Below are 17,816 nucleotides of genomic sequence, written 5' to 3'. Positions count from 1 at the left end.
TTAGTGAATCAAAATACCCTACATTATCTGTGATGGCACGAGACATATTATCTATACCAATTTCAACAGTGGCATCAGAATCCGCATTCAGCACAGGGAGCAGGGTTGTGAGCAAGTATCGAAGCTCACTTTCGCCAAATACAGTTGAGGCGTTGATTTGTACGCAAGATTGGTTGCGCCCAATATGGGGAGCAGATATGAATGATGATGATGATGAAGACGAGGGGATTGAGATTCGTGACGAGTCTCTACCTAGAGATCAGTAATTATTTTTGGTTTTGTAATTTTTTTTGGTTGAATGTTGAATGATCTGTAATATTATTTCACTGCAATTGCAAACACGAAAGTGTTGGTCCTTTTAGAATGTGGTTTGGAAAACTTTTAATCTTTGATATTTATTTACATATGCTTGTTCATTTGCTTTTATTTTTTACTTTTGATACATTTATATTGCTTTCTTTTGTTCCTATATCAAGTTCAATTTATTTATCAATATTCTGATTTTTAAATTAAAAATTGAATGTAGATATGTCGTCATCTGAGCCATCGACAAACATTTGGGACTATGCTTCTCTAGTTGAATCACCACCAAGGTCTGGAAAAATAAAGATTAAGTGTGGTTTGTGTGGCGCAAAGTTTGTAAACAAGACTAATCGCTTTCACTTACACTTGTCATGTCGAGGTGGTGATGCAAAACCATGCCCCAATGCCCCTAAGGATGTCCAAATTCTTTTTCAAGCTCTGTTAGATTTGAATAGAAAACCTTTTACTCCATCCAAACTTTCTGCTTCTGGATCTAGTACACGAATGACATCCACAGAAGATGCAGAGGAGGAAGCCAGATTAAAAGGCTTGGAGGAAGAACAATTCCAACTCGCCTTAAAACGCAGTATGGAAGATGTTTCTAGACTTCAGCGATATTCGAGTCAAAGACAACATGATGTTGAAGCAGGGTCGAGTTACTCGAGTACGACAAACAAGAAGAAAAAAAAGAGTAACAAATTCAAATTCCCGACTCGTCTCGGTGAATTTTATAGGGCATTGGGTACTACATACAATTCTTCACATAAAACAAGTTTGAAAAATCTAGTTCAAAGTGTAAAAGAGCACGAAGGAAAAATCTCTTCGCCTTCTGACTCAGAGGAAGTGAACCAATTTGTATATGAAAAAATAGATAGCAGTTCCGATGGATCAGATGACAATACAGGAAGACACTCCTCTTATAGAGGTTATTAGTTATAAATTGTCATTTTGAAGTGAACAATGTAATGTAAATATGTTAATGTAATTATCAAAGTTTTTTAATCATAAATTATGTGCATTTTATATCTTTTATTGTTTAGTTTAACTTCGAATTCTAATTGACTCGAACTCGCCTCAAAAACTCGCACTCTACTCAACTCGATTTCTACTCGTACTCAAACTCGCCTCGAAAACTCGGACTCGACTCGACTCGTTTAATACTCGTACTCGGCTAGTACTCGGGCGAGTAAAGTACGAGCAGGGAGTCCATGCTCGTCGGCCGAGTAGAGCCGAGTACGAGCAGCACTCGGGCGTTAAGAGCCAAGTACGAGTAGGGCGATACTCGACTCGACTCGACTCGTGTACAGCTCTAGGGTGCCTATTTATAGGGAAAACCATATACCCCAAAAACTCGCACCATGTACGCAACCTATTACTTGGCGATGAAATAAACTAAAATAAAAACCAAACAAAGAAATCTAAATCGTTCACGATGTTCTAAATAATAACAATAAGCAAAACCTAAAATATGAAATCAATCCGACGAGTGGGCCACGATCATGAGATCTCATGATGGGCTTTTATTGACTATCGGGCCCACTTTTTTTAACCAAAACTTGTCTTCTAACTAGGAGGCCCTCCCTGGACGTCGTCATCGAGCCAGATCGATGGTGGGGTCCTCCTTCTGGGTACGTACGTGCGTAGGGGTGGTGGTGTGCGGGCGTGCGTGTGCACAATGTCCTCATCAGCAGTCCACGTTCAGCTGAAAAAGTCCAAAGACTGATCGCTTAGATCTTCCAATCTAGGAGCTTTTTTTGGGATGGTAAGTCCACGGTAGGATGCAATAGAACAATGGTCTGGATTACCAACACATGGACCCACTTGTCAGAACTGAAGACCCATATGTTTTGCGCAGAATCACAATTCATGTATCCTATGATTCCTGATCTCTAAAATCATATGGACTAATAGTGCGGTCTAATTTACACTGAAAGGTCACCAATAAATGATTAATAGTTAATATAATTCTGTGAACAGGTGAAATCACTGAAAAAAGAAAAGCATGTGAAATGTACAATACGAAGAAAACTAGTAAATGCATAATACAAAGCGATTTGGTCTTCAATAAAGAAGACTGGTAAGTAAATGACTAGTATACAGTGAGTGACAATCACACACGAAACTACATACCATGGATAATAGACCAGGACCGGTGTGCTTTGCTATGAAGTTCTCGTCTTCAAACTTACTTCCGTAGATGCATACACATCCGCTACCATCACCCTGAAAATACAAGATCATAGGGGTCAGATGGTAGGAAAACACAAGCATCACATCTGAAACAATGCCTAAATTCATTTTACAAAAAGGATTTGCTAGGGCATAATGCAAGAGTGCCAGATTGTGCTTATCCTAGGAAAGATCTTTTCTCTGGTCGCTGCTTGGGGTTGCCATCTTTTCTCTGGTCCCTGTGATGATTTGCATCACCAAACAGAAGGCAGATGTGGCAACTTGATGTGTTTAACTACATCACAGGAGCTGACACATTCGTTTTCAAGAATGTATAGCCTTTTTGAACTGCTGGACACTTTTTTGCATAGTCAGCCTCTGGACAGTTGGACACGCTTTTTTGCATGGTCAGCCCTTGGACAGTTGGAAACATGCTTTTACATGGACTGATCAAAATTAAGGTTCTGAGACTCCCTTGCTCTCCGCAGAAGGTCTGTAAACAGGTTGGCTGGCCCGGTAGGCATCATAAGTACTGTAAACAGGTCTCTATAGAAGGGCTGTAAACTGGTCGGCTGGCCCAGTTGGCATCATAAGGTCTGTCAGGTCAGTCGAGCTCAGCTTGAGTTGATGGCCACATAACCAATAGTTGAGGTCAGTCGGGCTCGGGATGAGTTTCTGCCCAATTAACGATTGGACGAGCCTGGGGTATACCTAGGCCATAGCTGGACCTAGCATGTTCCAAGCCCTATTTGAGATTCTTAGTTAAGAATGGGCCACAGAGAAGCTAGTGCATGGTCATTTTAAATTTACAAAAAAGTAATAATAAATAAACAAATAAAAATGCAATAGACATTTCCAGCAATACAAACATCAACAACATGCACCGACCTTCACAAAATCACCAGCCTGGATCATAAAATCTTTAATCACCCTATGAAATTGGCATCCTTTGTAACCAATCGGTATTCCAGCTTTTCTGCAATCATCTCGGATCAATGGAAGAATATAAATTTGTGCTTTCTCACCCAAAGGAAGATGCTGTCAATATTATATCAAATCTAAGCTTAGGAGCAAATAACATCATAAGTCCTAAAATTATCACAAAATCCAAACAACAGGATTTGGTGAAATCCTAAAAATGATATTAAAAAAAAAAAAAAAGACAAGTTTGGAGTATACGTATGGGACCAATTTAAAATTAGTGCCTCATGTTTCCAAGGAAAGAGTATTGCCAACCATAGAATCCACTTGTTCTTGAACTAAGCACTTCCCTGATAACTAGCAGCATGTTTATTACTGTGACATTCAAGCGATATCTATATGCATCAAAACATTAAAAATTCATCAGCTCACAATTTCCATCTCTCCAACATTTTACTATGGAAAAAGTCAGCAGGAAGATTCACACGTTTCCCAAAAAATATTTTCCATTATTTGGCCATCATTTGACTAAGAACTAGGCCAAAAGATGGCTAGGACACGGATTTTGAAATGATCAGGCCAGGCTTATGCAAAATTTTCATTTTGCTAGCCCAGGCCAGCCCAACTAAGCACTTTCATTTGATGGCTAGAATGCTTAACAGCTGGAATGTTATATAATTCTGATACCCGAGCAATATGCACATACCATACAACCCAAAGGATACACACAAGCACATTTATATTCATCATTGCCATCATAGCCTTGTCCCCCGCTATTTGGGATTGGCTTTACAATAATGGTAGCAGTGGTGGTGGCAGTGATGACATATATTTCATAGTCTTGTCCCAGTCTTTTGGGGCCATCTTTACAATAATAATGATGATCATCTGCTTTCATAAGGGCCAACATGAACAGAAGAACATGGTATATGTGAGGATATTGAGATGGATGTCCAGGAAGACTGAGAAGGATAGAATTAAACATGAGATCATTCAAGGCAACCATGACGTGGCCCCAATTGGAGATAAATGAGGGAGAGCCGATTCAGATGTTTTTGCCACGTGGAAAAGAAACTCAAGCTTGCCTCAGTAAAGAAGGGAACATTGATTTTGGTTGAAGGACCTGAAAGGAGGATGAGAGGGACCAAAAAAGACATGGATTGCAAGTTGTGAGAAGGGATATAAAAGTTTTTTTTAACTTATCAAAGATAGCACCTAAGAAAAGATTTTTTACGAAACGGGATTCATAAAGCCAACCTCAAACAGCTTGGACAAGACTATGATGATGGAGGTGGCTATATTTCATAAAATGTGTCAACTTACAGCTTGCTGAAGATGAGTGTCCACCTACCTGTACTCACCAGTGCAGAACTGCCTGCCATACAACAGAGAGAAGGATGGTGTTATGCACAGCATTTCCACAATGCAAATTGCAATAATGAATAGAAAAAAGCAAAACAGAATTACACAAATGATTAAGCTGGCATCTTCAGAAACTATGGTGAACTGTTTGTGGGACATTTAAAAGTATATCGATTATCACATAGTTTATGAATAATTCTAATGCCAATGGACTACTACAGATTCAAGCACTTGGTATTCCGTATTCCCATAAAGCTTTATAACCATTGTTCAGTAGGCTAAAGAAGGTGTAGATTATAACAATAATGAATGACAATTTTCTATTTAAGAGCCTGTTTCATGGAGTGCAAATCCCTATTTTTTTAGGATTTACCTTCATCCAAAAGCCCAAACATGCCATAAACGTGGCATAAGTGGTCGAATGATCAGATTATCCTTACAAAAATATTATTTCACCTAGAGGTTCTTTTTTTTTTTTTTTAATCCTTTCTTTCTTTTTGTTGGTGGGTAACAAATTCTATTAAAAATAAGAGTTCAGATACAAAGAAGGGAACAAGTTCCAACACACAAAGCATCCTGTACCTCTCTCTTCTGCAAGAGCTGCTGCATTCAAATTTGTGTCCCTGGATATGGAGGAAAACAAACTGTTTGCCCTCGACATCAAATCTCTAATTTCATCAAGGATGAAAGTAAGTCTCAAGGTTCCCGGCAACCTTAGGTCAGCCAAATCATTATATTTTTGGAGCTGCCTTCCACCACTACCATAGTGGAATGGGAGGCAACGAAAGTTTCAGAGGCCTTCCCAATTGTTTTTAACTCTGATTCAATCAAGTCCCCCTCTCCCGCTGGTTTGGACAAGGACAATAGAACATAACCATCTTGATCTCTAACAGCGCATGGCACTCCAAAAATGCCTGCACTTCCTGAAGAATGTCCCACGAAATTTTCCACTCCCATTAGAGGTTTCACAATGTATCTTTCTCCTTAGTATTGCCCCCTCCCGAGTTGATCAAAGTGTCCCAATTGTATATGAGAACTGAAAACAAAATGCAAACAAATTCCATGTGCACTAGGGGCCACCTCATTATAGATCCTTTGATTTTAAGGTGATACAATGCCCCCCTTTGCACCTAAAGCATATCCTATTGGGAGAACCATCATATCTTAGAGCTACAACAGCCCCTTGAACACAAGCAATATACTACTTTACATCCACATGCACGTACAGACAAACAGATAGCATGTTTACAAGGGCATATGACAACGTAAAGCAATGAATTTACATCTAGTGGAAAATGAAAAACCACTACTTCAATCATAAACAATCAGTCTCACCATCATCATTGTCATCGTAATCTTGTCCCAGCAATTTGGGGCTGGCTTTATGAAGCCTATTTTGCCAATCAATCTTATCTAAGGCTCTATATGCCCCCAATGTTTGAAATATCGATATCGCGTTATGTAGCGCACCCTTGGGTTACGGATACATATCGGTTATCGCATGGGACATATTGGTTGTAGTGCATATTGTATCGCCGTTGTTGGAAACGTGGGGAAATATTGGGAAATTGGTCGAATTTTTCAATGAAACTTCAGTAATTGTTAAAAAAGACATCAATACACACTTATAAATCAAAACATTACAAAAAAACAAGTGCGTATAATATGTTTTCTTTGTATGGGGTCCTAATCTATGCATCGTCTAATTGAATTGATGCAAGTATATTCAAAGTGTATTCATATAATTTATAAATGTAAGAAGACGTGTGGAAACACAACCAATACATTCAAAGGCAAAAGAAGAATCACTAGATCAGGTTACATACATGTTTGATTTTATGTTTGGACACAAAGATTGCAACCGATTAGCTAGAAATTGGGAAATTTTGACTTTAAAAAAAAAAATCACAACTCGGCCCATCTCCTACAAATCTCAACATCGAAGCTCCCAATCCTTGATTTCTAATGCAAAACATGAAAAATTATAATTTTGTAACAATTTGACACTGATTTAACATGACTTGTAGGAAAAAAAAAAAAGGATCAGAATTTGAAAATGCTCATCGGCCCATATTGGCACCATGTGGGGCCAGTAAATCCAAAAAGGCCAAATTTCAAACATTTTCTCTTCGCTTGTTTCTTCATATCAACCATGAAGCTTAAAAACTAATTTTCTAATTTATACTAGATCTAGGTTTATTTTGAGGATTTAAAAAATAATAATAATAATAATAATAGAGTGAAGAAGATGATATCGTCAAAATGCAGGGGCCAATTGGGTGGAGAAGTCAATTTGGATTAGACAACTCTCCACAAGATCTTGACATGAAAAAGGATTTTTGGAGACGGTTGAGAGCCATTTAATGAAGTCTTCTTCTCCTTCTTTTTTTGGGTGTGTGTGCATTTTTATTTATTTATTTATTTATTTTTTTCGTGGGGGGTTATGTTGAGCTCATTGTCAAGATACACTCATGGGGGTTATGTTGAGCTCATTGTCAAGATACACTCATATGAGCTCTTGGCTCCTCCAATGGATGTTTTGATATGGGAACAAATGAAGGATGGGAAACGGCAAAGAAGAAAAAATGACGTAAAAAAGGAATACTTCACCCTCTTCATATCTGATACTTCTTTAAATCTAACAAAAAGGATCTCTTAGAGCACTTCTCCCCTTTCAGTGAGGTTGCTGATGCCTGCATCCCGCTGCTCAAACACTTGGGCAGACATGACGCGAATGGGAAGCCATGAGAGCCATTGATGCGCTCAATGAAGTGGAGTTGGGCGGTAGAATGATCAAGGTCGACTTCACCCATGAGGAACGCAACGATGTTCCTTAAGAGCATATATATGAAGGATCATCCAGAAATCAATTGGAAACAGTGGTGACCACTGAAAATCGCCAACATCCCAGCCACAAGAAGGAAAGAGGCCTAAACTTCAAAGAAGTGTTCATACAGGGTATCGTTTTCCAGGGATGGGAAGAGCGAGGAGGGACATCGCGAAAACAAAGGTTATGGTAAATGAAAAGGAAGTCGAATACCAAACATCCCTTCTGCACAACGTGATTATAGGATTCTCAAGGCATGCCTTGAATGCGCAAACTATGCAGCTTATTTCTAGGGAAGCTCTCAGCTGCGAGGGTGACACAAAGCTAAGGGTAATGAAACTCTCTTTCCATCAAGTTATCTCTAGAAGCAGCTCAGAAAACTCACATAGATGAATCCTCCTCAGAAAATATCTGGGCCGGTTTGGTCTGTGAGATTAAATGGTATGGCATTGCATTAGATGGAATTAACACCATTATTGCACAATGATTGCATGTCTAGAAATACCATAGCATTTTGGTCATCCAATCTCCATGTTTGGGATCAAATTCTTCCTTTGGGAAAAACAATGCATCAAGCAAAACCCGCATTTGGTGGATCATGGAATTGTAATCAACACACTAGATTCACAATTGATGTTGGTCACTTGTACACATATATAACTCGGATGTCACATGTAAAGGGTGCATATGGATAGATAGCGTGGATAAGATACATGCATCAATGTGGGGCCTACAGATGTAGTGGATTTCAAAATCCACTAGAAATCTCACATGGGACCAAATGCAATTCCATCTCACATGATCCCAACCTTCCCATTGCCTACAAATGCTGGATGGAATTTGCAAGGGACCAAATGCAATTGCATCCCACCTAAGCCCACGTACTAAACAAACCCTTAACTGATGCCCTGATAGCTATGCTCCCTTGGTCCAAAGGACTCTGGGCTACTCAGAATGTAGTATGGCTCCGGATATTCGAAACACCACTACATGCACGGTTTCTCAAAACCTTCTCATAGCTTGGTAGTTGCTTTGGCACAGCGATTGAAATTAACCCAGCAATGGTGCAAGGAGAGGTGTTGGAGCTTGCCAGGGTGAAGAACCTGTGCAAGAATGATGTGAGCTTCAGCTTCAAATGCTTGCCTATTGGAAAAATATCATTGAAGATCTCATTTGCAGTAGAGGAACCTTCAGTGAGCAACTCCCCTCTTCCAGTTGCCAACCTCGACAATTGAACAAAGGGGAAAGGAGGCGATGATGGCGTGGCCTTGCACATGCAAGATATTCTTGCCAGTCAACCCACTTCCAACAATATCAAGACAGGCAAAGCTCACACTATCAGCTGAGTTCCACATCATCAAGGGACCCACCTCCAGAAGTTTCCTACGTAGCGGAGAACAGGAGGGAAAGTTTTTTTTTTCCAAATTCAAATTCTTCTTCAAATCCGAAGACAGCTAGAGTCGAGACGGATAGATAGTTATCCCTAGATTCAAACCTTGACAGACCCAGTGGACTGGAGTACCTAGCAAGCTAGGACTCACAACTGAGAAAGAGCAACCTCAACACTCTAAGCTACTACTCAATCCCTTTGGAGCCGCACACTGAAGCTTGTGCTGAAAGACCATTGTCTCCAATGTTGCCGAGCAAGATTCCCGAAGGTGAACCTCATCCTATGACTCAAACCAAGAATATTTCCAATTCTCTACTGGCACCTCAAAGATCACCAGCAAAGGTCTTTGACATAGATTCACACAGCGAAGACGAAGTTGACAGTGATCATCACACGGTTCACTACACTCCTTCCATGATACCTCTTGTCGATAACAGCTGGGCCAGTCATAGCGATGAGGAAGGTTCTTTTTCAGAGCATTTTACATCAATGTCATAGCCAATGCTAACCCCCATCAGATCAATTCCATCGAGTAGCGTAAAGAAAACAAGTTGGAGTGACAATCACAATGACAAGGGAAGAACTACAAAATCTCTTTGCATGCAAGTCAGAGATGAAAATGTAGGGGGACCACCTATCGTAGATGATCTCCAGCTTCCAACAAAGTCCAAGAAAAGTAAGTCAGATCCGAGAGAAGCTTCAGAGATTGTCTAGGGTAGAGATCAAGAACAAGGTATCATGGAATGTAAGAGGGTTGGGGGCCTCCAAGTAGAGGCTAGTTGTTAGCAATCTCATTAGAAATCACAGCTTTGACATTTTCCTAATTTTCTGAATCAAAGTGGAAGAGTTTGAATGACAGAACGATAGCTAATCTCTGGGGAAAAAGGAATTATGGCTGGTCAACAGTCCTAGCCATTGGTTCGGTTGGGGGAATTATTGTAATCTGGAATTGCAACAAATTTAGCTGTGTGGGCACAACTACGGTCAAATTCTCCATCTCAGTCATGCTGCAAGACAATGAGGATAGTTTGAAACGGGCGATATCAAATGTGTATGGCCCCATAGAGAAAGCCTCCAGACACCCTTTTAGGAGCCGAAAGAGGTCTATTGAAAAAGGGGAAGCCCTTGCTGCATCAGAGGAGACTTCAATGTGATCAAATTTGACATAAAGAAAACTGAAGGTTCAAGCAGACTATTGGATTCTCAAAAATTTTAGCGAATTCACCAGTGATTGCAATCTCATCGACCTTCCAAGCTCAAATCATTTATTCACATGGTCCAACAATCAAGGTTCCCTAATTTATGCAAAGTTTATGGATTCCTCGTTGATGGGGAATGGGAAAGGAGACTTCCTTTCTCCAAGCAGGAACTGTTTTAAAGCCAGCCTTGGATCACTGACTGATTCTCTTCCGGATGGATGAGGTAAAAAAATGAGCCTCAAGCTTTTAAATTCACAAACAAATGGTTGAGGATTCAAAATTTCAAGACTCTTACGGAGGAATGGAGGAAAATTTGTCAAGCACAAGGATGGACAAGTTACAAGTTTCTAAAGAAGCTCCAATTTATCAAAATCAAATTTAAAAAAATGGAGTGCAACGATGAACAAGGTAGAATCATAAAGACAGGTGGCCACTGAAGAATTCACCTGATCTCTCGACAAGAAACAAGATGAAGTGGGCCTCACTCCTAATGAAAGACTTCTGAGGATTAATCTCTCTGTTTGGTATCTCAATGAGATTTCTCTACAAGAGGAAATAGTGTGGTGTCAAAGATGAAAACGACCTGGCTCAAAGCAAGACTACAAGAGACGGCGACACTAGCTTTTTCCACAAAATTGCAAATGGCTAAAGAAGGAAAAATCTCATTTGCAATATGATTTGTTAACGATATGTTAATGGAAGACAAAAGAAATCAAAGCGGAAGCGATTAACTTTGTCAAGTGATTATACTCAGCAGACAACCATCAAAGACCCCACCCTTGAGGGAATTTCCTTCCAAACTATTTTGGCGGAAAACGCATTTATCCTGGAAAAAAGGAATTCAGTGAGGATGAAATCCGCAATGCGGTCATAGGAGTGGATTCAAATAGATCTCTAGGTCCGAATGGATTCCATACGTGGGCTTAGGTGGGATGGAATTGCATTTGGTCCCATACAAATTCCATCAGGTATTTAGAGACGAGTGGAAAGATTGAAAATATGTGGGATGGAATTGCATTTGTTCCCATGTAGGATTTCTAGTGTATTATAAAATCCACTACATTTGTGGGCCCCACATTGATGCATATGTTTTACCCATGCCGTCCATCCATATATGCCCTTTATATGTGACATTCGATTTATAAAAGTGTACAAGGGACTAACATCAATTGTGAATCTTGTCTGTTGATTACAATTCCATGGTCTAGCAAACACGAGTTTCGCTTAAAGTAGTGTTTGTCCCAGATGAAGAATTTAATGCCAAACGTGGGGATTAGATGGCCAAAATATCATGGTATTTTCCAGACATGCAATCATTGTGCAATAATAGTGTCAATTCCATCTAATGCAATTCCATACCATTTAATCCCACAGACCAAACAGGCCATATGGGATTCTTCCACACCATTGTTGGGAAATTCTCTAAGGAGAACTCTTAAAAGTGTTCAAGGAATTCTTCTCCAATGCCAAACTCAGCAAAGGTATGAGTGTTACCATCATATGCTTGATTCCAAAGGCTTCGGGAGCTAAATGGATGTTTGAATTTAGACCCATCTGCTGGATAAGCAGCATATACAAAATTATTGCAAAGGTCCTCGCGAAAAGGCTGAAGCTGATTGTGACTACAATTATCTCACTTTTCCAAGGAGCATTTATCCTTGACAAGCAAATACTCGATGAGATCATTGTGGCTAATGAATGCATTCATTTTAATAAAGGAGACAAGAAGGAAGATGTGTGTAAAATTGATATGGAGAAAGCTTTCAACCATGTTGATTGGGGATTCTTGTTATGCATGCTTAAGAGGATGGGCTTCCGGAGAAAATGGCGTCGTTGGATATTTGAAGGTCTCATCTGCTCAGTTTTCAATTTTGATCAATGACTCCCGAATTGGCTTTTCTCCAGCTCAAGAGGTCTTGGGCAAGGGGATCTCTCTCCCCTTTGCTATTCTCAATTGCTGTTGAAGGCTTGAGTAGCATGCTATCCAAAGCTGAAGAGATGGATTTGATTTGCAGTGAGTACATCCTCCATATCCCACCTTCAATTCGCCAATGATACTCTCGTCATATGTGAAGGTAAGGAGTCCCAACTTCAAAACTGGAAAGGCATACTAATAAGCTTTGAAGTTGACTCCAGGCTCAAGCCTCTTGCGCTGCTTTCCTATAACTCACCTACTTTGGGCTTCCATTAAGAGGAAGGGTGGCTGCTTCATCTTCGTGGAAGCCCATTTTAGAAAATTTTAAGAAAAGGCTTGCAAATTGGACAAATAAAATTGCCTTAGCTAAACTGCCCATCCCTCCCTCCCTCAGGCTTCCATTAAGAAGAAGGGTCGCTGCTTCATCTTCGTGGAAGCCCATCATAGAAAATTTAAAGAAAAGTCTTGCAAATTGGACAAATAAAATCGCCCCAGCTAAGCTGCCCAACCCCCAACTCTCAACTCTATTCGAAGTATCCTCATCAATCACTCCATCTTTTTGGATAATAGAATGAGGGTATTGAAACACATTACATTGAGGAATCTCTTGAGCAAGGTATGTGAAAATGGTTATGTAACAGTCATTATGTAACGATAATGGCAGAAACCATTACTTGTTATGGGACCATAATGGCCATTACAGAAAAAATGGCCCGTAACGGCCTATTATGGGGGCCGATACAAGTTTTTTCAGAGAGAGAGAGAGAGAGAGAGAGAGAGAGAGAGAAATGGCCACAACAGCTGTATCGTAACAGTAACGGCGGTAGCCGTTATGGCCGCCACTACCATTATTGAATACCTTGCTCTTGACCGTGGATTCTAACTACCTTGCCCCTATACTTGATCTTATTGAAGTTGAATTCCAAAGGGAACATCTTGAGTCTATCAATTTTTAAGCCTCTAAACTCCATAACCTTCCTCCAAACCTCCAATTTAGCAGTTTCCCCCTCACTAGTCTCATCGAACAGCACTACATCATCCACAAAAAAACATACATACACCAAGAGACCCATATTGGACACTAGCGGTTAATCATCTAAGTGCAAAAAAAATAATGACTTAATGGTAACCTTTCTACTTTGAAAACATCAGTCTAACAACAGGCCATTTTTCACTGTCCTAACAGCACCCTCATACATGTCTCTATTGACATCGATATTACCTCCTGGGACCACCTTCATCCTCATCAGCACCACACAACCTCCTTAGCATGCCTTACAGGATATGCTCATTGGACAGTCTGATTGGCGTGCACACGACAACCATACAGCGAATAGCCCGTAAATTGAAGCAATCACACACTGTAGTCTAACCAACCAAAACAATCATGGACTCTGACCCTGTAGATACTTTTGCGAACGATCACATTTGGGAAGAGGAAATTAGGGTTAGGGTTTATGCATCAGAGAGAGGATAAGTTATATGAACCTCTAGCCTTTAGTTTGAACAAAGTGGGCTGCATCGCAGATAATCCGTATCGTTGATCAGATGGTCCCCAGGCCCCCAACACTATCGAGGGATTCCACAAAATCGTAGCAATCCAATTTTTATCCCATCTTCCTCCAAACGCAGACCGTTGACCAGAAGGTTAGGATCGTTCCATCTGGGAGATCTTTTTTAGTGGGGATTCTCCATCCACGTTGGTGTCTACCACATAAGCGGTCTGGATCACCAATCCATGGGGCCCACTCAACTGAAAACCCGGAGAGATTGCTCATACGATTCCGAGAGAGAGAGAGAGAGAGAGAGAGAGGTACCTGAAATTCTCAGCGCTTTTGGGGGTGATATCAGCAAAGAGCTCCATCTTGATTCGACCGGCTGGGATGTTTCCGATGGTAACATCGAAGAAGACGATTGGGTTTTTAGGGTTTGGAGGCCTCTGATGCCATTCCACTGCTGCTGCTGTTGCTGCTGCTGCGTTTCCTACTCCTCCACCAGACGCCATTACAGAGAAGGGAGAGCGAACGAGTCCTGCTGTTGCTGCAGCTCTTCTCCCTCCGAAAATGGGGTTTTACATGGGTTTTGGTAGAATCCGGGGAAACGAATTGGCTACTCCCCCTGCCACCAGCCAATGGCTGATGGTCGGTGCTCCGTGGGCCCCACCATGATGTATGTGTTTCATCCATGCCGTCCATTGATTTTTATATATCATTTTAGAGTGTACAAAAAAAAATTAAATATATTACAATCTCAAGTTGACCACATTACAGGAAGCAGTGTTGAATGAACTTCAACCATTAAAAACTTTTTGAGGGCCGTAAAAGTTTTGGATCAAGCTGATGTTTGTTTTTTCCCTTCATCTTGTTCTGTATGACCTAATCAACATATTGGATGTCAAAACAAACAGTACAGTGGGCCTTATGAGTATTTTAATGGTGGATATCCAATCAATCATGTTTTCCTGAGGTGTGGTCCATATGAGATTTTTATCCCTCTCAGTTTTGGTATCAAGAACTAAAATGATCTGAAAAAATGGATGAACAGAATGGATGAAACACATACCTCATGGGGGGTCCACAGAGCACCGACCATCAGCCACCGGGCTGGTGTTAGGGGGAGTAGCCAGTCCGTTTCCAGAATCCGGTGCGCTGAGTGACATATCTAATGCGGGGCCCCTTTTCCATGGACGCGCCCTGCCTGCGCTACTCGACGATGCTCTGTGGGCCCAATATGATGTATGTGTTTCATCCACACCGTCCATCCATTTCTCCACCTCATTTTAGGGCATGAACGGAATAATTAGGCACATTAAAATCTTTGGGGGAGCATACCATGGGAAACAGTTTTGATTGAACACCAACCATTAAAATGTTCTTAGGGCCACAAAAGTTTTGCATTGAGCTGATATTTATGTTTTCCTTCATCCCTATTTTTATGACCTAATCCACGTGTTGTAAGTTTTCAGCGGTGGACATTTAATCACCACCATGTTGTCCTGTGATGTGGTCCAACTGAGATTTGGATTTGGCTATTTTTTAAGTTCGTGTTCTAAAATAATGGTATAAAAGAATAAATATATCATTGTGGACCCACGTAGCATTGCCTAGCAGCTCTTTGGGTATAAAATGGATGAACAAATACATCATTGTGGACCCACATAGCACTGTCTAGCAGCAATTATGGTGTAAAATAGATGAACAAATACACCATTTTGGACCCACATGGCACAATCTAGCAACAATTAGGGTATAAAATGGATGAACAAATACATCATTATAGACCCACATAGCACTGTCTAGCAGAAATTAGGGTATAAAATGGATGAACATATACATCCTCGTGGACCCACATAGCACTGTCTAGCAGCAATTAAGCTATAAAATGGATGAACAAATACATTATTTTGGACCCACATAGCACTGTCTAGCAGCAATTAGAGTATAAAATGGACGAACAAATACATAAGTGTGGACCCACATATCACTGTCTAGCAACAATTAGGGTATAAAATGGATGAACAAATACATCATTGTAGACCCACACAGCACTGTCGAGCAACAATGTCGCTGCTGTTAGTGTCAATAGGCCACCCCTGCTGGTAACACCGACTTTAGTGTGTGGGTCCAACTTGGTGCATGTGTTGTATATCCACACCACCCATCCTTAGGAACAAAGCAGATTTGGTGGACCAGGTACCGGAAACATAGCGATTTACTATTAAAAATTTCTTGTGAGCCATGATATTTGTGTTTTCCCTTTACCTTCATTTATAACTTTATCAATAAGTTGGATGGAAAATAAACACAAAGTTAGGTCTTATGAAGTTTTTAATGGTGGGCATTCCATCGCCACCATCTACCTATGGTTTGGTACACCTAAGATTTATATCTGCTTAATTTTTTTACTCTTGCCCAAAATGGATATACTCTTGCCCTAAATGGATATACAACACATATATCAAAGTAGGCCCATGATCAGAGCTTGACCAAGCAGCTCATCAGAAGATGCAGGGCAGTGTGTGAAAAGCTCTGCAGGCCTCACCACTATTTTATCAGTTCATTTTAAGGCAAGAACCCAAAAGTGAGGTACATCTAAATCTCAACTGGACCACACCACCAGAAAAAGTGATAATTAAACACCTACCATTAAAAACTTCATAATGAGTAGGTCACATAGACCTGGATGAAGGTAAAACACAAATATCAACTTGATTCAAAACCTACGTGGCCCCCAAAAAGTTTTTTAAATGGTGGGCGATCAATCACCACTGTTTCCTATGGTGTAGTCAACTTGAGATTTGGATCTTACTCATTTTTTGTCTCATGTTTTAAAATGAATATGAGAAATGGATGGACAGTGTGGATAAAACACATATGTCACGTTGAGGCTCGAAAAAGCTTCTTCCAACTCCTAACAGTAATGAGGTCGGTAGTGCATGGGTGAAGCCAAGTCCCCCTCCCCACCATCATCCAAAATAAAATTCAAATTCAAATTCACTGAAAAATCTTTTAGCTTTGTTGCATCAGGGCCATTTGATATTTCATCTTTCAAATGTCCATAATTCAGATAATTAGGTTAATGAAATCAGCCCTAACTTGCTCTAAATAACTATCCTAAGAAAGGTTGTCAACAAGTTGAGTACTATCGTTTTCGGAATTGGGTTGATTAGGTTTGGGTCTCGTTACTTGGGACCAAACCTAGATTTGATTCAACTTCGGTTCTTATCAAGTCTTGAGGGAGGGAATTTTTTTTAAAAAAACTCTAAATTAGGTTAAGTTTGAGTCACAATTCCAATGATGAAAAGAGGCCTATTTGGAACACAGGATTAAATGGTATTAAATTACATTAGGTGAATTTAACAACATTATTACACAATAATTATATATCTATAAATACTATAGTATGTTGATTGTCCAACTCCACTTTTGGAAACAAGTTCTTTTTTTTCTTTTTCTTTTTTGAGGGGGCACATCGTATTAAGTGAAATTTGCATTTAGTGGACCATGAAATCATAATTCACAAACTAAATTTCACAATTGATGTCAATCATCTGCATGCATATACAACTCGATTGTCACCTATAAAGGCATAACATGATGGACAACATGGATAAAACATACGCATCAATGTGAAGCCCACAAATGTAGTAGATTTTGAAATTTACTAGAAATCCCGTTGTATCTCCTACTGGAGCTTGATGCATTCCATCAGTTCTAGACTTTTGGCATAATTGTTAAATTTTAACAATTGATATTAGAGCCAATGCTAGTTCTGTACTTGAGTTATAAAAGGGGTAACTTATAAAAAGGGCAACTTGACCAGACTAAACCAGCCACAACATAGAAAGGATTAGGTGGGCCACAACATGAAAAGGATTAGGTGGACAACCAGAGTGCCACTTCTAATGGATAAGGGCTACTTAGTACTATCTTTGATTTTTGGCCTTATTGTTTAGAGAAATTTACAACCGTCAACTCCACCTTTTACCCACCGTCTTTTTAACGCGCTCCTAAACTTTACTTTCCTAATCAAAACCATTTTGTACAGGCATATTATTTGCAGACGAAAATACCTCTACACATGGCTACGAATTATAACCGTAGCCATATGTACACATGAAATTCAAAGAGGCAAATATGAAACTCACCGAGTCAAACCAATAGCTACGAATTATAACCACAGCTATTCTCAGGTAAACATGAAATTAACGAGGCTCTCGTTGAATATGCC

The 17,816-nt window shown here is 40.0% G+C and overlaps 1 protein-coding gene across 4 annotated transcripts in view; it reads right to left on the bottom strand.

Moving 5' to 3' along the window:
- LOC131251024 (peptidyl-prolyl cis-trans isomerase CYP22) overlaps positions 1-14,167 on the bottom strand; it is a 30,311-nt gene extending 16,144 nt beyond the window's left edge. The window contains exons 1-4 of one of the 4 annotated variants that reach the window (XM_058251473.1): positions 13,904-14,167; positions 4,745-4,768; positions 3,361-3,448; positions 2,434-2,526 (exon numbers count right to left, since the gene is read on the bottom strand). In XM_058251473.1, coding sequence (XP_058107456.1) covers positions 2,434-2,526; positions 3,361-3,448; positions 4,745-4,768; positions 13,904-14,091 — 393 coding nt within the window. In that variant the 5' untranslated portion in view covers positions 14,092-14,167. Of the gene's footprint in view, positions 1-2,433; positions 2,527-3,360; positions 3,449-4,716; positions 4,769-13,903 lie in introns of all 4 variants that reach the window. The other 3 variants (XM_058251471.1, XM_058251474.1, XM_058251472.1) reach the window with 3 other exon arrangements.
- Positions 14,168-17,816: the final 3,649 nt, after the last annotated feature.

The sequence above is a fragment of the Magnolia sinica genome, chromosome 7 (genome assembly GCF_029962835.1).
Source record: "Magnolia sinica isolate HGM2019 chromosome 7, MsV1, whole genome shotgun sequence".
In the NCBI taxonomy this organism is placed as follows: Eukaryota; Viridiplantae; Streptophyta; class Magnoliopsida; order Magnoliales; family Magnoliaceae; genus Magnolia; species Magnolia sinica.
Note: the sequence above shows the minus strand (reverse complement) of the source record. Positions and strands in the feature narration are given on the sequence as shown.